Below are 21,927 nucleotides of genomic sequence, written 5' to 3'. Positions count from 1 at the left end.
CTTGGTTTAACTGGATGTCAGATTTGCTTTATAGTCACTGCAAAGGTAATCCAGGAGCCACACCAGATAACCTCATTGTTAGATTGAGTGACAACAGGTCTGACAAACTAACTGATGCCAATGGGAAAGATAATTTCTGGCAGTTTTAATCATGGTGGCACTTGTAGTTAAGAGCGAAGATTGTTACACACACACACACACACACACACACAGAGCAGGGGCAAACCTACTTTTCATGTCCCAAATTCTGTCTAGGAAATGGATGAGATCTCCCCATGACATTACAGATCCTCACTTTGACTAGCCAGAGCCTGAAATCATGGCATATGGAGCTGTCCTTTAGAGCCTCCTTGGCAGGGTTCAGGAAGAGTACCCTACTTATTCAGAAACTTGAGGCTCTGGCTCCTAAAAAAACCCAAAAACAATAACAAATGTATGTAGGGCCAAATGCTCAACACCTTACTCAGCACATGCTCAGGCAGAACACTCACTGAAGTTAACAGGAGTTTTGCCAGGGGAAAGAGTGAGTGAAATAGCATAAGGACTTCAGGATTCAGTCCATGAGCCTTTATTATGTATAAAGAAAATTTTTAAAATGAGAAACAATCTGTAGCTTTTTCCTTCCAGCATTTGTCAAACTCTATCTAACCTATTTTTCGTCTCTCAGCACATTATTCTGCTGATGCAGGACTTCTTCATCCTTGTTCTGAGGTTTTGCAACCACCTGTTAGCCAAGGAAGATGAGGCTTTTAATCCTCTCTCCCGTCCCCCATCATCTGCTATTCCATTTACAAACTATTTCCAAACCTCCCCTTTCTTAGGCAAAGAGCCACAGAAATTAACTACCTTCAGCTCTCTTTAGCCCTCTGAAACATATCAAGTAATAAGGGTTGTCCTCATCTCAAGGCTTTGAACCAACAGAGTACTTGAGATCCACAGATTTTCACAATAGACCACAGACAGGGTGTCCAGAACCTTGTTTTACAGGGTTTATTTTCAAAGCCCTGGAAATGAAAAACCCACACACGCATACCACACATGAAAAGCCCTTTTCTCATCTCTGGGTATCGCATGCCATTCTGTGTTGTAACATGATGTCTCTACTAATTAGACTCTCTTGAGCACCGCAAATTGATCTCAGATTTTCCTGGGCAAGCAGATCACTCGAGAAAAAGTCCTGAACATAGCACTTCTGTCAAGTGTAATGAAAGAGGATACCAGTACTTCTGGCTTCAACATCATGTAATAAAAGAGATTTTCCCCTGCTGTTTAAGAAAAAGAGGATGGATGTAACCAATCTTTCATTGAGAACATTATGGTCATATGTATAAGATCATGTAACTGGAAGTAATAGGGTGAAACTGAGTAAAGGAAAGGTTTAGATTGAATACCAGGAATTTTTTTTCCTAACAGTCAGATCTATTAGACTATGGAATAGTCTCCTAAGGAAAAGTGGTGGAAGATACATTGCTTGTGACACTTAAACCTCAACTTAGTAAAACACTAGATAATAAGACACTGTAGAGAACAGACAGGATTCTCATGGGAAGGATAAGATGATCTAATCCTGTAGGTCTTTTCCATTCCTAATGTCTTTGCCTGTGTATTTTAGTGTACTGAATTTTGCAATTTGCTGTTTTGGACAACGGTATTTCTTCAAGTTAACTGGCTGTTGTATATATTACTTGTACTGCAGTGCCACTTTATCACCCCAGCTCCTTTGTGCTAGGCACCGTACAAGCATAAAACAAAATAGGTCCTTGCCCCACAGAATTTACTATCTACGCAAACATTTAAAAGGTAACATAGTTTTAACATCTTCTATGAGTGCTTTCATAGGATTTAAACCCACAACCTCTTATGCAAGGCTGATGTACCTAAACCACAAAGCCACTTGATAGGTAGTTAATAAGGTAGCTGTACTTTCCTAACCATTTTAGATTGTAAGCTCTTCAGGGAAGGGACTAGAATTTACAATATGTTTGTACAGTGCCTATCACAATGGAGCCCAAATAGCTTCAGGTCTGTAGGTGCTAGCACAATACAAACATTAGATAAAAGTCACTGATCCAACTGGATGGTTCCTAGCATGGACTCAAATGTTTAAATTAAATACTAGATTTACAAAGTTAAAAAAAAATAATTGCGGTGGAAGAGAGACATTTTCAGATGAAAATAGATGCACAGTCAGGTAAGTGGAGAGATGCACGAAGGTTGTTCCAGATGGCAGGAGATGCAAAGGAGAAGGATCTTGGACCAATAATGGTGAGATTGTAATATGAGGCAGGGAGGATGCTGACACTAGGCAAGTGGGATGAACAGAAAGGGGAAGGGAGAGACAAAGAGCCAGCTGCTTGGCTGGTATAAATTGTCATGGCCTGATTATAGTTCCAGCGAAGTCAATGATCTACACCAGCGGAGGATCCGGCCCAAAGGCTATGCAGCAAATCTATGAAGGGTTTTAAAAACAAGGGGGTTAATTTTCAACCAGATCCTGAAGTGGAGGGAAAACAGGGGTGTTGTTTGAAGATATAGGTGATATGGTTACATGTCTTTTTATAGGCGAGAAGGTAGTGAGCAGATTTCTGTATATGCATGGGTTAGTTAAAGCATGGGAACACTGCAGGGATGGAAGCTACTATAATCAAGGCAAGGGATGATGAAACCACGGATGTCGATTTCAGCAGAGGTGGGACTGAGAGGGACATATGCAGGCAATGCTGCTAAGGTGGAGATAGGGAGATTCACAGACAGACATAGGAAGCCTGGGAGAAGGAGAGTCCAGAGTGAAGGGTAACTCCAACATTGCAGACAGTGGAGTCAAATGCAAGGTCTCCATCCAGGAGAGAAACCGAGGAAACGGAGTAATATTTGAAGATGGTTCTTTTCCCCAAAGGAAGCACATCAGTCTTTGAGATATTTAGCTAAAGGAAGTTGAGACACAGTAGTCAAGAAAGGCAGTGAGGCGGTAAATATGTGCATACTGTAAAAGTTAGCAGTGTAAGCTCAAATTAAAGGCAGAGGAAAAATGGCCATGAAATAGGAGAAAGAGCAGGGGGCTGAGAATTGAACCTTGTGGGATTCCATAGTGCTGTGCTATTCCTAAAGAAGAGCAGTTTCTGTGATAAGGCCAGAATGAAAGTGCCAAGGATATTGTGGTTATTGGAAAGGTGGAAGAAGGCTGCTTCTAAACCTCTTTGCTGAGAAAGGGAAGGTCACAGACAGGTTTGAGCATCAAGGTCAAGGGACATTTCTTGAGGAAGGTGGTGGGGATTGGCTCCTTGAAGAGGCTCTTTTCTGGGCTAGCTAAGGGGAAGTGGCCAAACATTTTCCACATATGTTGCAACCAATATTGTGCAAAATAGTAATTCCATCCCTAGTTAACTGAACCTGGGAACGCTGGGGTTGGGTTCAGGAGACTTCAAATGCTATCGAGTATGAGTAGCCACCATTAGTTCCACCTTAATATCCATAACACAGATATTGGCTATAAAATTATTAGGGTCTTAATACAGCAAAGAGTTCAATAGCTCTGAAGCAGGGTGATGTGCAATAGCAGCTTGCAGATAGGAAAGGGGTGCATCCTCAGGAGGTACATGGCAAAATCCTGTTCCCAGTTACGCTGGAGTAGATCTGAAGTAATGCCATTGCAATCAATCAGTTAAGTTGTCCTGATTTATCTTAGCGTGAATGAGAGCAGAATCTGGGCCATTTTATGTTGTTAATATTGCAACTTTGTACCAATGAAAAGTGCTTAAATAGACACCAGCAACAGTGAAAAGCAGAACTCATTCATGAAGTTTTTCCTATATCCTTTGGCACCTCACAAAATACCCAATATCCACTCTGCCCAAGTTTCACAGAATCTAGAAATGGAAAATATCTATTCAGTTCTCTAATATTCTAGTCCATCTCCCAGCCATTTGCTTCCTATTATGCATTTACTCATTTTATCCAGTCTAGTGGGGCACTCAGCCATGTGGATTGAAGAGACAAGTTACTTATTTTACAGAGTTTCCATAAACTTTATTTAGTGTAAATGACTGAATTTCTAATCTTGACTTTCTGCACTGAGGCTGTGCTGCTATTTTCAACACCATTTCCTGTAGAAAGCGGCTCCTAACAATTTTATTTCCCTGTGTGGGATGATGTTTTGAATGTGATTTGTGCGTGCGTGCACGTTTAAGTTTAATTCTGATTTTAATTCTGAAACACAAAACACATCTTGGGCTCCAAAAGGAAAGGGTTATTATAGCTATAATATGAGCTGACCATATTCTGCTTTGAGTACAACCGAATCCAACTTGGTTAGACTGTTTCTTTGCATGAGTCTATTGCCTTGTTCAAGGATATCACTCACCAATTGACTCTTTACCTAAGTCTACAAAAGTTTGGGATGATTTCCGTTATTAGAAACCAGAATGGAAACCAGTCAGGTAAATCTTTGGTCTTCTCTATCTTTTTCTTCTCATGCATTTTCTCTTCTACAAAGTCTACATTTTTGTATGTACCTGGTTTCCTAATTAGTTTGAATGATTTATGTCTGAATCCCTTAGACAGCTTTGAAAAATCTCTGCATCTTTGCTTTTTAATTTTTTCTATTTTCCAACTTAGTTGTTTAATATAATAAGGTTTTTGTAGCAAGGGTGTAATGCTAGCTATGAGGCTTCCTTTTATTATATATATTAGTTACCAATCAGATATTTACATTATTAATTCAGTATGTGGTTGGGGTTTTTACCTGTCATTAATTGTTATTTTATTAAAGGTTTCAGAGTAGCAGCCGTGTTAGTCTGTATTCGCAAAAAGAAAAGGAGTACTTGTGGCACCTTAGAGACTAACCAATTTATTTGAGCATAAGCTTTTTCACTTCATCGGATGCTGTAGCTCACGAAAGCTTATGCTCAAATAAATTGGTTAGTCTCTAAGTTGCCACAAGTACTCCTTTTATTTTATTAAAGTAAGCCTCTCTCTTTAAGAGAAGAGAATTTTTTAAAATGCTGTATTATTATAACTGATCACGTCTGCCTATTTTCTTTAGTTTTGTTTTGCTAGTGGAATGTCATCTTTTTGACATAAACAGTATAATAAATAAAATACTTTTATGGAAAAGAATCAGTCTATTTAATTTGACCTGATGATAAAGAGCTTCAAATAATTTGGCCCTATGGAGTTTGTGAAGTGACATGTGCACTGTAAGGCATGAAAGCGGCTGCTGAGCAGGTAGATAATTTATGTATCAAGCATTTTGTTATTAGTTTGTGTTGCAGTCGTAACATGTAAATATGAATAAACAACCTCAGTATGATCCCATGGCAAGAGGAAGAGCCTTTTAAAACAAATGAAAAACCATAGAAATTAGTGGCTGAAATAGAAAGCGTAAAGAACACAACAGAGCCTGAAATAACCAGTCTAGGAGTGAAATCCTGACTCCACTGAAGTCAATGACAACTCCCATCGACTTCAGTGGAGACAGCATTTCACTCTAAATATTTGTTTTTCTTTGAAGGAAAACACTTTGAGCAAGTTTAAACCTTTTAACTTGGAACATATATTATATATTAACTGGAACACCATTTTCTGTGAAATATGTATTCTAATAACGTTTACCTGCCACACAGGTGTGTTGTAAGGCTTATTTCATTAGAAGAACAGGAGTACTTGTGGCACCTTAGAGACTAACAAATTTATTAGAGCATAAGCTTTTGTGGGCTACAGCCCACTTCATCGGATGCATAGAATGGAACATATATTAAGAAGATATATATATACACACACATACAGATAAGTTGGAAGTTGTCGTACAAACTGTGAGAGGCTAATTACTTAAGATGAGCTATTATCAGCAGGAGAAAAAAACTTTTGTAGTGATAATCAAGATGGCCCATTTAGACAGTTGACAAGAAGGTGTGAGGATACTTAACTTAGGGAAATAGATTCAATATGTGTAATGACCCAGCCACTCCCAGTCTCTATTCAAACCCAAGTTTGTGGTATCTAGTTTGCATATTAATTCAAGCTCAGCAGTTTCTCGCTGGAGTCTGTTTTTGAAGCTTTTCTGTTGTAAAATTGCCACCTTTAAATCTTTTACTGAGTGCCCAGAGAGGTTGAAGTGTTCTCCTACTGGACTGGGAGTGGCTGGGTCATTACACATATTGAATCTATTTCCCTAAGTTAAGTATCCTCACACCTTCTTGTCAACTGTCTAAATGGGCCATCTTGATTATCACTACAAAAGTTTTTTTCTCCTGCTGATAATAGCTCATCTTAAGTAATTAGCCTCTCATAGTTTGTATGGCAGCTTCCAACTTATCTGTATGTGTGTGTGTGTGTATATATATATATATATATATATATATATTTTCTTACTATATGTTCCATTCTATGCATCCGATGAAGTGGGATGTAGCCCACGAAAGCTTATGCTCTAATAAATTTGTTAGTCTCTAAGGTGCCACAAGTCCTCCTGTTCTTTTTGCGGATACAGACTAACACGGCTGCTACTCTGAAACCTGTCATTATTTCATTAGATTTTGTAAAGTGCTTTGAGGTCTTCAGGTGAAAGGTGCTATAAAAGGGAAAACAATGATTATTTATGCTTCATCGAGATCTAAGAGTATTCCCATTTCTTGTCCTAAAGGAAACTAGAAAAATGTTCCCCTTACCTCTAGGATATTCTTCAGCTGTCTGATAAGCAGTAGGGTCCTTCTGTTTCGGCTGCCACCTACAATGGGAAACTGGAGCAAGCTAAAGGTTAGCAACTGCTCTTCTCTTCCCAGCTCAGCTTCTGATGCCTCCTTTCCCCTCTGGGAGTTTAAATCTCCTTCAGACGAGATGAAAGGAGCCAATAGAGACACTTGGGTGTTTCCCTTCTGAGCTTTTCATAAGGAATGAAGAAGGTTTGAGAGATGGTGAAAAATTCTTCACTGTGTCTCACTCTCTCATTCTATCAGACCCTATCACTTTATGTTTAGATTTTGACTAAAAACCAGCAGATGTTTATATTTTTGCAAAAACAGGAGCAGAGATCTCAGAATTGTTGTGAAGTCCCATATATGGAAAAGAACTTTTAAAGCATTATTTTGCTGAGGCCTGGGTGTATTCAACACAAAAAAAGGAAAAGTATAGTACACTTCAAAACCAGTTAAGATTAAATCACAACACTGGGGCTCAAAAGCATGTCTCTTTCACAAACAGAAGCTGATCCAATAAAGATATTACCTCATCCACTTTATCTATCACATCATTAGCAAAACTCAAGTACTTAAAAGAAAGCAAATTAAAAGTTAAGGATACCACTTCTTTTATATCACCCACATAATAAAATTATATACCTACAACAAGGCAAATCTAGAGTAAATTGGCACAGTTCCATAGAATCTGAGCCATTATTCTTACAAAGTATTAGAGCTGACTGAAATATAAAAACCTATTTTCATGAACATTTTCAGAATGTTGAAGCTCTTTTCATTTCAGAAGATTTGAAATGGACCTCTTAAAAATAGATTTAAAAAATGATATAAATAAAAAATTTCAAAAACCTGATTTTTGGTAAACTAAATATTTCTATTCCCATTTCAGTGTTTTCTATAATTTTTAATGTTTCAAGAACAGACACATTTTTCACAGGAAAAGTCAACAATGTTGCCAATTTTTTGTAAAAATTTAATATCTTTTTAACAAAAATCTAACTTTGTATTGACATAATTATTGAAAATGTTATTGAAATGGTTCTCAAATGAAGCCTGCAGCCCACACAGATTTTGTAAGGGACATAACCCAAAACTTTACAATTTTCTTGGGTGGAGTTTGGCAACTGTTAGGCACTAGGGAAAACCCACATACTAATGTTTCCACTGAATGCATCCAATGAAGTGAGCTGTAGCTCACGAAAGTTTATGCTCAAATAAATTTGTTAGTCTCTAAGGTGCCACAAGTACTCCTTTTCTCTTTCCACAAACTAATGACAAGCTTGATAATGGCAGAGACCTTTTGAATTTATGATACTACACCACTGAAGGAGTGGGGAGTTCATAAGGGGGAACGAGGGAAAGGGGGCTCTAACACAAGCATGACAGAAGATTTCTGCTGTGTACATGTGGAGCCATTTTGGGGGGCCAGGGAAAGTTAAACCACTTTCCTTCCAGTACTCCAGATTGAACCCTATTGTAACCAGCAGCTGCCTTGGGTACTTTTATTTTTGAGGCTTGGAACTCTGGGTTTACTTCTTGCCTTCTTTATTCATTATCACTTGATCTTTTGCCTACAGGGAACTGATTCAGAGGAAGCAGCATGGTCCAATGATCTAAGCATAGGACTCCGAGCCAGGAGTAGCTGCATTCTAGCCCCTTTTTGATTCTGACATACTGCGTGACCTTGTGCAAGTCAATTAATCTTTCTCAATATCAGTTTCTCAGTCTGTGACATGGTGACAATGGCCCAGATCTTCCAGTATTGTGCAGTACTTTATGCCTCCCCACTAGGGGAGCGAGGCCCAGCACAACTGGCCATGGCCAATTCTCCACAAGCCTAGTTTGTATGCCTCCATTTTTTCCTATTGCTAGCACAGGGAGCATAGTCAGGAGAAAGGGGCCATGCCCAGGTTGTCTCTGGGGCCTGCTGATTCCCATCTACCACACAGGCTTCTTGGAACCAATGGCAGCTGGAGCAATTTAGAGTGCAGGCTGTCCCTAACTTACACTAGGGGACCACCCTGGCTCAGAATGGGCTCACGATCTAACCCAATCACATTTACCTGTCTCATGGGGATGTTGAGGATTCCAGCGTTCTGGAATGCAAGGCACCATGCAAATCTAAGTATCATAGACATGTATTGATCACTCCTTCTCTCGTCTGCTGGGATCTGATATGAAGTATGGTGCACTTTATTGCACTGAGGGTATTTTTCCAAACACTCCCTATGACTGCAAGTCAAGGTGTCATGTCTGAGCTGTAGGAGTAAAGAATTCTCACCAACAATGGACTGCTAGAAGGGGAAAAAAAGACGTTAAGGAAACTTTGTCAGCTAAGGCGAATTGAATTCAAAGTCATACTTTTAAGAGATTCTGGACATTGTTTGAAATCACTTGAACATAACTGTTTATGCTAAAGGACATGCTGAAGACCCATATTAAAGAAACTATTGGCTCTCCTGGTTTAAAGGACTCCGATATGCCATATTTGTTCATTTGCTTTTTCCAAATGGTTGCTGCAACTGGAGAGCAGAAAGGACTCCAAGAGAAGTTCAGAAAAAGGCAAAACTGTGCTTTCTGATAAGCATGGTTGATTTCAACTTGATCTGAGAACTCCAGCAGGCTCTGCCCACACAGGCAGAGACCATCAGAATCACGATCCATCAGACTGCTCCGAGAGCAGTATTTACCCAAAGATGTTATGCTCTATATCCATGACAAACTGTATTATTCTCAAACTATTAGAGAAAATAACAGTTCAGGGGCAGATTCTCTCCTGTGCTGAGATCTGCCCAGGGCAGAGCAAGAGGAGTGTGGCTATCAGAGATCCAGCTACAGTTCCCTGATTCTTTCCCCTGAGCAGCTCCAGCTCTAGCATGGGGGAGGCTCTAAACTACACTAGCTGGTAATGGTCTCCAAGGAACCATCCCCACCTAAGAATTGCTGGAGCACAGCAGTATGGCTCCAGACATGCCCCGTCCTGTCCTGCCTTGGCCCTGTTGCACCTCATGAGCGGTAGAAAGGGGCTATATTGGGGAGGAGAATTTGGATCGCAGGTTTGTGAGAAGATAACCTGCTTTTTAATAAGAAATATTTTAAATCACTAATTTAGTAAAGCTAAAGGGTGAAACACAGTACTTGGGAATTATGGAACCTTTCCCACATTGTTACAGCCAATACCTCAGGGACATGTACAGGATAGCAAATATTCCGCAGGATTCCTACATGCCCTGCCAGTTGTTCAATCGTCATTCTGTTCGTTCAGCAGCCTTCGCAGCGTGTGTGTATTAGAGTGTACACATCTGCACATTTACTGTTTCTGCACTGGATGGATCAAATGGGACACTAAATTGTAGTGGGAGAGCAGGATTTTAAATTAGAGCGATAACAGAGCTCAGAGCTGAGTTTGTCCTCTTGAATTGCTTTATATCTTTAATTGGGCATCAATCTCCTTATATATCCCCCTACCCAGGATTATACTCATCATACACAGCACCTCCCACACTCACCTCTGCCCATTTTCCATCTGGACTCACTAGCGCCCCCTGCAGCTGATGAAGGACAAAAGCAGAGCAAATGCTGCAAAAAATAATGCACAATTATTTTGATTTTTTTTAAACAAAATCTCTTTGGCTCTGTCTGTGTCCCTTTTTGCATTTGCATTCCACAAATATTCTAGCAATGAGCTCACTGGCCAGCAGGTTTTCAGAAACAGAGAATTCAAGCAAATACTAGAGAATATCTATGAAAAGCAAGTATTTCATTCTTTCTGCAGGCACCAGAAACTTGATTTTAAGCATTCCATTCAGCCAGTCAGGGACCAGAAACACGTAACTTAGGTGTTCAGATGCACATAGCTTGAGTTTTTAGTATCAGATACTCACAACAAACTGCTCATAAATGAGTTGCAGACCGTGAGCCTGGATATCCCATATTTCCAGAGCTTTGTGCTCCTCACGTGGTGGGGGATTCCCTCGGTGTAGGGGAATCTTCATTTGATGTAAGAACAGTTGTAGTGTCTCCTATACCAGACCTCAATTACCCTCTTAGGTCAGCTTTCTCACTGCTTTGCTCTGCAAGCAGTGCAAAGGGGCCAGCGCCTGGGCCAGGATTTAGCCCAGAGCCTTGCACCTCTTGGTTGCTGGTCCTGAGCCATATCAGGTGAGTAGTGACTGAAAATTGCTACCATATTTTGGCACTTTGGTAGCCTATGTGATGCGAGTTTGTTGTCTCAGTCCAGTGCCTAGAGGACAGACGTCCACTTGACAGAAACTATCCACCACAAGTAGCACTGAGGTTGGCAGGGTGATCAAGGATATAATAAGCTCTGCAGATTGAACTATCCTCTCAACTATAAAATCAGTCTCCTCAGGCCATGGACAAGGTTGATGTTCTTTGGCAGTGGTCAGGGTTCATTATGCTACTGATTCTGCTGTGCATAAATAGACTTCAATCCCCAGGACTCAAACCGCAAGGAACTGTGCTTCCGTTAGAGACTAACCAATTTATTTGAGCATAAGCTCACGAAAGCTTATGCTCAAATAAAGTGGTTAGTCTGCCACAAGTCCTCCTTTTCTTTTTGCGAATACAGACTAACACGGCTGTTACTCTGAAACCTGTGCTTCCGTCGAAACACATTGGAACCCCTCTGCCTCTGTTCAGATGTCTCAACAGGAAACCTGTCACATGGACAAAAGGCAGCACATCAGGCCTGTGAAAGGAGATAATTTCAAAGGCAAGACTTTTTGGATGCTCCAGCCAGTAGATATGAATTGTTAATTTCATCAAGAGGTTGAGTTCAAAGTGAAGAGCCCAACATACGTTCCACCTGAAGTCACAACTCTGCTTACTACAGCAAAAAGTTATTTTAACGCACCTCGATTGAGATTCCGCACAGTGCAAAAGGGCAGTTACTCTTTTGAGGCAATATAGTACAGGAAGAAACACACAGCACATGCAGAATTTCCCAGTCATTTTTCATTGGTGAGAGGGTCATGATTGTTCTTTTGTCTGTAAACCACACATCCTTAATCAAAATTTGTGAGTTGAGGTGGTGTGAAATCTTGCCACTGTAAATTAGCTACTAAAAACCAAGAACAAGACCTATGAATAGCCAGGCAGATGAAGAGGCAGTTTGAGAAACAGAAAGAGAGAAATGAGAAAAAGAAACTGAGAGATAAATCAAATGTGTAGTAATTATGGACATGCAGCACAGACATACTTAAATGGAAAGTGACCACATTGTGTGGTGTATTGCTGAATTGCATTGCATCATATTTTCCTGTTGGAACTCCATCCCAATCAGTTTTACAAGCTCACCCCTCCCAACATCAGATCCTTGTGGTCTGCACAAACGCTTAGCCTGAGGTTTTGCAAAGACTACCAGTTTAATCTAATGAGGGAGGTATTTATTCAGACTGACATCAGCACAGGGATGAAGTTTCTACACAGTGTAACCCTCAAAAAAGGTTTGGGTCCCCCCCCCCCCCACAAAAGCACTTTAAAGTGGAGTTTCACTATAAAAGGAAAGGCATACAGAGCAAAAGATCCACCCCTTTTACTCCGAGAGTGGTGGCAAGAGTTCTCATCAGCCCTGCAGTGGTAGTGGGTTGCCAGCAGCCTCGGTAATGATGGACTCTGAAAGTACTATAGTATCTTCACTCTCATTGGGAAGCAGATATAGCAATTCTAACCCAGCTCTTCTTTCCTCCCTGTGTATAGAAGCAGCTGCAACAAGATCAGGAACTAGGGATTCCTCTCCCTTCCCCAGCACAGTGCTGACTTTCCTCCTTATCTTTGGCCTTGTCTATGTTGGGAATTTGCCCCAATTCCAGATGCACACCCTTGTGTGCATCTTTATGTTCTCTACAGAAAGCCAAGGAACATCAGGCCATCCGTGTCTAAAGAGTGTGTATGGTGTACATGGTGGCAATACTGCTGCCTATGGGTGTGGGGAAGTCTCAGCACATGGAGGAAGTAAAGCAGGAGTGACCCCATAATGCCACAGTGCAGGTCTGAGCAGAGCATGGGGGAGCCTGACATGCTCTATAGCTAGATAGACTAGCCAGAGGAGCCCAGCTGCTTGCATAGGTCTAATGGTTAATTTGTCACAGACACCTCTGGGGCTCGTCTCTTTAGTTGAGCCTGTTATGTGGGGCATCACCCACGGAACAGGGCCTGTGTCCCCCTTTGTTCATAACAGCACTGAGCACGCTGGCAGAGACTGACAAACTCGAAGGGTGCCATTCGGGGCTGTGAACTCCAGGCTTCATGGGGAGACGGGACAGGATCTCCCACTCCTGGCCAGGAGCTTTCACCTCCTGTGGATTTCACTCTGTCACATAGGTCAGCAGCTTGGTCCCCTGGGCCTGAAATAGGAGAGATGCCAGGGGTTGGGCTGCAGAAGGGAAATGAACAATGTGTCCTATTACCGAAACCCATGGCTCTGCCTGGTTCCACCAAACCTCTCCCTCCCCCCAAACTCCCTTAAATCCCCCTCCAAAGCCCCCCTCCCCATCCCTAAACCTCCCTTCCTCCACCACCCCTCCCAAACCACCCCTCCCCAAAACTCCTCTTCCTCCCCCAACCACCCACCACCCCTCCCCTTCCCACAACGCCTCGCCTCCCCCGGCGCCTCCCCGCTCCCCCCCTTCCCTCCGCCCGACGGGTGGCTCGAGGCGCATGCGCCAGGCGGGGAAGATGGCGGCCTCCATGCTGGGCTGGGCGCTGCGGGCCGCTCGGCAGGTCAGGCCCGTCGGGCGGCAGTGCCCGGCTCGGGGACTCCCCGGGGCTCGCGCTGGGGCTGGTAACTTCCCTGTCCCGGGCCCCCGGTCACTGTCCCGCCATCGACTGGCCCCCGAGCCCAACCTCTCTGCTTGCCCCTGCCCCCGCCCCCATCCGTGCTCCTCGGTGCCCCCCTGCCCCCGGTCCATCCCCATTGGTCCCCTTCAGTCCCTACCCAGTGCCCCCACTCCCTGCCCCCGGCCCTCGGGAGCCCTCCCCCGGCAGCCTTCGTACCCTTGCCCGGTGCCCTCTCTCTGCGGCGCTGCCTAGCGGCCCACGTCCCTCCCCTGGGTTGGTCTGTGTCTCATCTTCAGCTCTCCGTGCCGCGCACGGGGTGTCCCCCTGGGTTCGCCCCTGGGTGAAGTGCGGTCTTCCTGGCTTCAGGTCCGTTAATTTAGGCGGGAAGGATTGGTAGCGTGTCTGGAGAAGCATTTTGTGGAGTGTGCCACTTGGCTTTAGAGAGTGGCAGTGTTGTCTAGGACGGTGGCTCTCAACCTTTCCAGACTACTGCAGGTGAAGAACCAGCAGCAGGAGAAGAGAGTCAGCTACAGAAAAAATCCTGTTTTCACAGAAAGATCCCTAGTGATAAAAAAACAAGGGAAGAGAGTTTAGCAGCTAGAAATAGAAAAGGCCCTTTAGGATATTTGATGTGTGTGTGTCTCACATGATATATCCTTTATTGAGACTGTGTGGGCTATTAAACAGATATAACTTAGACTGTGAAGTAAAAATATTATCTAAGAGACACAGACAAGGTTTTCATCTCGAGGCCAAAAGACCAAAAACATCAAGACACTTGATCATGGTCTTTGATAGGCCAAGAGACTACTGATACTTGATCTTAGCCAAAAATACACTGGATCCCAGCACCAAAAAAACAAACAAACAAACAAACAAACAAAAAAACACACCCCTGAAAAAACCTGGATTTTTTTCTACGGGTTCTAGGAGGTGCCAACAGCCCTTTTATTTATTATGATGATTTCTATTCCAGTCGTGCCTTAGCCAAGATCAAAGTCTCCTTGTGCTACATGCTAGTAGGGCATTTTATTATGACTATGGACTGTGTATTTAAATCTTGACAGTCTTAAAAGACTCCATTGTATGCTGTGTAAAACACACCTGTGCTGGGATGTATGATCCTGCAGGCCTTATCTATGCTACAGAATTTTGTGTTTGAACATAGCTGTCAACAATCATGTTAACACTTGAAACTACATACAGTTTGTCCTGGTCCACACTGGTTGTTAAACATGACAGATCACAGTTGTCAACAATTGTGTCCTTAGACATGATAGAATTTCATGATCTAGGCCAGGCCAACAACAGAGCTAGCTGGTGTGATTTGCTGAGCTACAGGATTAAATTCCCTGGATGGGTGAAGAGGGTGACTTGCCAGTATTGTCAGGCCTGAAGACCAGAGGAGTCAGTGAAGGCAGTGATTGAATCCAAATGAGGTAGATGCTAGGAAGAGTAAATTGGAATAAGCAATATTTGGAATTGGGTAAGTGATAAAATACTGGAAGCTGCAGATTTAACCTTTATATTTTCCCTTTTGTTAGATATTCCCTTTGCCCTGTAGAGGGCAAGTGCGGGGTTACTATGTAGACTGGAGAATGCTGCGTGATGTAAAGAGACGGAAGATGGCTTATGAATATGCAGATGAGAGGTTGCGGATCAACGCTCTCCGAAAAAATAACATCCTGCCTAAAGAACTGCAGGTAAAGTAAAGTCCATCTGTACTTTCCTGTGGGACCATAACTCTTTAGGGAGAAGGTATGCACACCCACACTGCTGCTGCTGAAGCAGCAGCAGCATTCTCTGAGCATCACAAGCTACTTCGTATGAATCTAATTGTGCAGCCAGTGCCAGGCTTCAGATTCTGGGTGGGGGGGTCACTCTAGAATACCTGCATCCATCTAGTTCACAAGCTCACTTCACATCATGTAGCCATCTACTTAGTATTGATACTCAGCTCCAGAGCCTTGTCCCTTTTGGGTCATTCTCAACAGGAATAAAATCTCTTGGGTGGAACTCCTTTGCCACTGCTAAAATCAGAAGTCATCAGAGGTTATTAGAACAGGAAGTGGTTATGTCCTGCAGGGGTACAGTGAACAGCCTCATTGTTCCTATTGATGTTCCTGGAGTCTTGTTTTTCCTTCTGTAACTGTCACTAATGGGTGTGTGAGGGCCATTTCCCCTTTAGGTATGGGAGGTTCACTGTCTAGTTCAGTGGTACACAAACTTTTCCAGTTGCATCCCCACTTACCATTTAGGGAATCTGTCTGTGCCTCCCCCCTCCATTACTGCACAGCCAAGGCTTCCTCACCTGCAGGCTGCTTCTACCTTGCAGACAGGCTGCACTGCTAGGGCAGGGCCAATACCTGCCCCCTCCCCTCTTGGGTTTTCAGCCTGGGGGTGGAGCCAGCACTCTGCACAGAGGATAACGGGAGCAGAAATTGGCATGGCACACTGACCCATGGGCTAGGTGGCCCACTGAGGTGACTCGGGTGGAGGTGCTCCCTCCCTGCCCCCAAGGGGGCTGGCACAAGCTATCTGGCATTGCCACTCATCTCTGCATGTTCCTCTGTGCCCCCCTAGGGGGGTGTGCCCCACAGTTTTGCTCACTACAGGTCTAGTTTACTAGTTCCTAAAGAAATGCTGTACATCCAGGCTGATTTCTGCTCCCACACTACTTTAAAATCTTGGGACATGATTCTGCAAAGATTTACATATTTGAGATTAAGCATATGGGTAAGTAGTCTCATTGATTTCAACAGGGCTGTGTGCCCTATTAAAATTAGACTTTTACAAGTCTTTCCAGGATCAGGACCTTTAGATATAAATTTCTGGATTTTTATTGTCTAGTCACCACTACCTCAACCCACCCATCTGAAAACCCTAATAGAGCCTGCAGGCGTCACCAGGGCTATAGAAATTGCTAGAGTGGGGAAAAAGGGAGAAAGATAAGTGCTGCTGATCTGACTCTGTAGTTAAAACATCCTGCTGGAGGTAGCATTTTTCCCCCCTAGCTAAGCCATCAGTTTCCTTATTTCCCAGTGCCAGCATTTACAACAGGAGATGCTGACTCAAACGAATGAGGCACTGAGAGAACAGGAAGCAAGACTTCTCCTCAGAACTCTGTCTTCAGCAGTTATTTGTCTGGAAGCTTTATTTATACTCCAAAATAAAGCTAGCAATCTTTATAGACTTACCAGGGAATAATGCACCCGAGCTGTTGCTGTGAGGGGTGATTGTGGGAATAAGTTAGGATTCTGCTCTGACTGGTTTGTTAAAGGGGTGCAGAAAGAGTTGATTTGTAGTAGGGAACCTTCTGACTTCTCTGGATGAGTGAGTGCTCTAGTATTTTCTGGGTGGTTGCTCACATAACTAGCATATAAACTATTTCCTAATAGAAACTAATTCAGACCAAAGGAACAATTGATACCTCATGGGGAACATACTCATTGTGTCCTGGTTTCAGTCTGTCTTCCTTCTCTCTCTCTCTCTCTCTCCCCCTCTACATTTGCTGTGGAGTTTCCTTCACAGAGATGGCTTTACCTACCCTTTTGAGTGAGATATACCATGAATCGTTCTCATTGCTATGAGCTGGCCTTTACATGGCATATTCACCTACCAGTATTGAGGTAGCACCAGCCTGCAGTGGACATTTTGTATAAAAACAAGGATTTCTATTGGTTTATCTGCTCATGATATTCCCCAGGTAGTGGTGGTCATCTTTCAGAGTCACAGCTAGCTACTGTAGTAGTGAATGTGACTTAAGGTGGGGAATGAACTGTTCAGTATAAAATCTCCTTGTCATTCTAGTGCCCCTACTAGTCTTCAGAACTAGGGAAGAGGAGCATGGAAAATAAGATCCACGCTGTTTGGGCTCTAAAGAAACACTTAAGCAACAGACTCCAGATATATGCCTTTCAGAATCTGTTCCTCTTTGAGTAGCATCAGAAAGGCACCAGTTAATTCTGAGCAACTCCACTGTACAAATCAGACTTGTCTATCTGTTGTAGCTGTAATGTGGAAAATATAACAACTTACAGCCTCCAAAAGCTGATGCTACAAACTCCCTATTGAAAAATGGCAGTTTACATTTAATTTGCTAATTTAAAGGACACTATTTTCTAAAATCATTTTTTGCTATCTGTGACAAATTGTGGCTTGAAATGTACTTCCTTAAAGACTTGTTTCCCTAACTACCTACCTTCACTCCTCAATGTGGTTGCACTGGCTTGTTCTTGTAGGGTTGTTTGAAAGTATTAGGCTTTGTACATAAAGCTCTGAAGCATCTGGTTTGAAGGTAAAACATACAGTTACACTGACTTTGCAAAGGTAAGAAACAGAAGTAGGTCATCTGTGCGGTTTCTTGACCTTTTATCCCTTTGAGATCACATGACCTTTTTAGGAGAAGGAAATTTTGCAAGGGTACTGCAAGCCTCAGGGAAACAGTAATTGAATGCAACACCATTTTACCTGATCCAGCATTAGACCCTGCCACTGCCTCAGTTTCCCTGTTTTGGGTTTCCCAATGTGACTGTACCCAGATTCTTCTGAATCAGACACCTCTTCTTGGAGTTTGGGATATAAAAACATTACAGTTCAAATGTCAACTTACTTCAAAACAAGCCTCTCCCTGACTACCAAATTCACAGCCCCTTGCTGGGCTCAACAGTTCTTTGTCAAAACCCAACTCCTGCTGGTTTTTTCAAGCCTCTTCTTCTTCTTACAGCTTCTATTCCTGCCCCTCCCTGCAGGCTGCTCCCGCCAGGTCCTTCCTTCTGGCTGGAGTTGAGACACCTTTCCTAGTCTCTTCTGACACTGGGTCCCCTGCAAGATTTGTCCTGCTTATTGTAGGTCTTTCTCCCCCACTGAACAGACTCCTTTATCTGCCTGGAAGCCTCTCAGCTGGGGAGGTAACTAACATGAAACAGATGGGGCTGAGTCCAACTCCCTTAAAGGGCCAGCCCACTCTCTAACAGAGACACTGCTGACAATTGGTAATTGTCCAACTGGACTGTTCAGTGACTTAGGTGAAATACATGAGGACACTTTTCAGTTCCTAATGGAGCAGGGTCCTCATCCAGCAAGTGGAACCATTAAATCCCATGGGAAGTCTGAGGAGAGAGAACCTAGAAGAGCATGGAGAGCAAACTGCCCTCTCATTAGTTGAGAGGTGGTGGCTCCAGGGTAGGAAGGAGGCACATGCCGGTACCTCTGCTGTGGGTAAGGAAGCCTTCAGGCCTGTCCATCTATACCCCATTCACTAAACTGTCTTAAAAAAGATAACCCTGGGCAAAATACAGCATAGCAACTTCAGGGTGTGTGTGTGTAATTGCCCTTCCTTTGGCTCCAGGAAATAGCTGATAAAGAGATTGCTGCCCTGCCACGTGACAGCTGCCCTGTGAGGATCCGGAATAGATGTGTCCTGACATCCCGTCCACGAGGCGTGAAGCGGCGCTGGAGGCTTAGTCGAATTGTTTTCCGCCACCTGGCTGACCACAGTCAGATGTCTGGGATACAGAGAGCTATGTGGTAAATCACCACTAGGACTTGTTTGCTCAGTCAAAAAGAGGAGACTGGGCCCAATTTATGCATTCCTGTAACTGAAAAAGCAAGACTGTCCTTTTGTTTAAAGTCCAGCATGAACGTACCAGAAACAAGTAGGGGGAGGGGATAGAGAGGTTCTGTCACTGGGATACCACTGTGAGGGGACTATTGCAAATCTGATGGCAAAGAGATATGGGATAAGGGACGAATAGGAATGCACCAAGCCAGGCTGTGCTAGAGGCAGTTTTATTTTGCCAGGAAGAGTTGCTACCCTGTTATAAAACCAAGCTGGGATTTGTAACTAAAAGGAACATCTAAATTAAAAACACATAACAGTACAAAACTTGTTCAGTGATTCCTGTTCGCTCTTTACATTCAGATTGCAATGACCTCTTTTGCATAGTTATCTGCTCAAAAGTATCACTAAAAACAAGGAATCACACAATGTAGCAGGGACGTATGCTGCAGTGAATATGAAGACAAGCTCCAACTACTCCGGCCAAGTAGCTGAAAGTGTGCTCACCCTCAGTTAAGGTATTTAAACACTACACCTGTTCAATTTATCTGTATGTTAGGGGCAGGCCAGGCTGGCAGTGGACAAACACCCCATTGAGCTGAAGTGTCCTGAAGTTCTTCTCCTTCGTGCAGTTAGGGAGCCTGGTGCAGTAGTTCAAGAGCAGGCCAGGGTAGATGACCTGGATCCTAGGCCTTGTTCTCTTATCAACCCTCTGAATCATGTCACTGAACTAACATCTCCGGGCCTTAGTTTTTCCTTCATCTGCAAAATAGGAACAAGAGCATCATATCCCTTGGGAGTTAGGTGAGCTAACACCTAATGCTACATCTGCTTTGGGGCAGAGAGAGCTGCTGCCTCCTGCAATCAGAGCTATACTGCGCAGTGTGTACTCAGCCTCCCTCTCCTGCTGCAGTAGACTGTGGGAAAGGAATGTGGCACTGGGAGTACTGCACTAGGGAGCTAGTCACAGCCTGTGGCTTCCCTCCCCTCACACTGCAAAGGAATACGCTGCTGTAGGCAGTGTGTGCAGAGGTCAACCATTCCTGCTGTGGTGAAGCAGCACAGGTGATGAATTTGGCAGTAGCCCTTCTTATCAGATTTTCCCATTACTTTGGGGTATGCTCATTTATTAGGGTTACTCTTTGGGGCTGGGGGGGGGCAAGGGGGGGCATGTTCTGTACTTCTGTCAATGTACTGCTTGTGTCACTTGTGTTCTCATATGGAGCTCTGCTCCCTGCTGCAAGTTCCCTCCCAGTGGAGTTATCCTGCAGGACCTAGGTTCCCCAGGGCTCGGTTCTTCCAGCCCCAGAATCAGATGAACACACACACGTTAACAGAGTGCATCTGAGAGGACCGAGTTAATCAGCACTCGCAAGCTGACCTCTTATATGTCCCAAGCTGTCACCCTCATAGGCCCTTGGATTCAGCAGGCTGGGTCGAACAGCATCTCCAAGCTGTCACCCTCATATGCCATGGGCACCATACTGGAGTAGAGTATGCCTGAGCAGCACTTTCAGTCTGCCACCCTTATTTGCTCCTGGACTCAGCAGACTGGGTGGAGCAGCACTTCCAAGCTGCCACCCTCATATGTCCCAGGTTCAGCATGTCCCTATCTTCACTTCCATGTTAAATTGTTCTGATAGTAACCCACTTGATAAGCAAACCCCACAGGATTTTTGGGTGCTGCAGGGATCTTTAGCTTAGGTACGAGGAGCGTTGCTGCAGGGAAAATGAGGAAGCCAAAAACCATCCACGGGGGGGCTAGAGAGAGAGAGAAGCAACCAGCTGTCACGGAGTCACCGGGCAATGCTCTGGAACTACTCCATACAAAGCCAGTCAGGACTCTGGGGGATCCTCCTCTCTCTGAGCAGACTGTCTCCAGGGCAAGAAGCTTACACAGCTTCGACCTTCCTGGAGCTGACCTTGGAGCATTCAGCATCCCCTTCTCGCATGGTGTGCTTCCCACAGCGAGTCCGTACAGGCGGGGCTCCTGGGGAAGCCAGTGGGCCCGCACCCCAATTCCAGAGTCAGACGTGACTCTCAGCCAGCCAGTAAAACAGAAGGTTTATTAGTCGACAGGAACACGGTCTAAAAGAAGAGCTTGTAGGTACAGAGGACAGGACCCCTCAGTCAGGTCTGTCCATCTGGGCCTCCCTCCATTTCCCTAACCAGCTCCAAATGGAAACTCTCCTCCTCTCACCTTTGTCCCTTTCCCGGATCAGGAGGCCACCTGATCTCTTTGTTCTCCAACCCCTTCAGTTGGCACCTTTGCAGAAGAGGGGCCCAGGCCATCAGTTGCCAGGAGACAGGGTGTTGGCAATTCTCTATGCAGACACCATCACACTGGCCCTCTAGGGCTCTAACAATCACATACCCTTATCCCACCACCTAGCTACTTAAGAAATGCCTAGGGGAAACTGAGGCACCAACACAGTATTCAGAGAAAACATTAAGAACATTCCCACTTTGTCACACCAGCTTAACCATGAAAGTTATTTACTGCCAGGTAATAACCATAGGGGAGCCAAAGAAACAAAACAGTTATACTATTAAATCTAACTTAAATTTGATTATAAAAGTCAGGTTTAGAAAACTGACTGATCACACAAGTCAGGGTCAGAAGGCTATACCTAGCGAGAGAGAGCTGGGTTCTCACCACTCCATGAAGCTTGAATCAATTGGAGGTTCCAGGTGGTGGTGGTAGCTGAGGGTCTGGAGTGCTGGAGACAGGTAGAGCCCCCAGCACGTTCAGAAGATTAAGTCCCAATAGAACTGATACAGATTTTGGATCCAGGCATCAGAACACTTACTTGAGCATGGGTAGGGGTTTTTGTAGAGAAACAACACACTAGATTTGTTTATGGGTGAACTGAT

At 43.8% G+C, this 21,927-nt stretch overlaps 2 protein-coding genes and 1 long non-coding RNA gene across 3 annotated transcripts in view; 1 reads left to right on the top strand and 2 right to left on the bottom strand.

Moving 5' to 3' along the window:
- The window catches only part of TNN (tenascin N), a 49,828-nt gene extending 38,694 nt beyond the window's left edge, over window positions 1–11,134 (bottom strand). Inside the window, exons 1-3 of the mRNA XM_007061231.3 lie at window positions 10,577–11,134; window positions 10,202–10,271; window positions 6,666–6,737 (exon numbers count right to left, since the gene is read on the bottom strand). The gene's annotated coding sequence lies outside the window, so the exon portion shown is untranslated. The remainder of the gene's footprint in view (window positions 1–6,665; window positions 6,738–10,201; window positions 10,272–10,576) is intronic.
- A 180-nt stretch (window positions 11,135–11,314) lies between these two features.
- On the bottom strand, window positions 11,315–18,465 carry LOC122461555. The gene is made up of 4 exons (XR_006283502.1): window positions 18,106–18,465; window positions 15,385–15,523; window positions 13,710–14,054; window positions 11,315–13,060 (listed from the first exon to the last, which is right to left on the bottom strand). It is a non-coding gene; the product is annotated as an uncharacterized LOC122461555 (long non-coding RNA).
- MRPS14 (mitochondrial ribosomal protein S14) lies at window positions 13,214–19,375 on the top strand. The gene is made up of 3 exons (XM_037907426.2): window positions 13,214–13,436; window positions 15,038–15,196; window positions 18,844–19,375. Exons 1-3 carry the CDS (start codon window positions 13,374–13,376, stop codon window positions 19,024–19,026), a joined length of 405 nt encoding a protein of 134 aa, XP_037763354.1. The 5' UTR covers window positions 13,214–13,373; the 3' UTR covers window positions 19,027–19,375.
- Window positions 19,376–21,927: the final 2,552 nt, after the last annotated feature.

The sequence above is a fragment of the Chelonia mydas genome, chromosome 8 (genome assembly GCF_015237465.2).
Source record: "Chelonia mydas isolate rCheMyd1 chromosome 8, rCheMyd1.pri.v2, whole genome shotgun sequence".
Lineage (NCBI taxonomy): Eukaryota > Metazoa > Chordata > Testudines > Cheloniidae > Chelonia > Chelonia mydas.
Note: the sequence above shows the minus strand (reverse complement) of the source record. Positions and strands in the feature narration are given on the sequence as shown.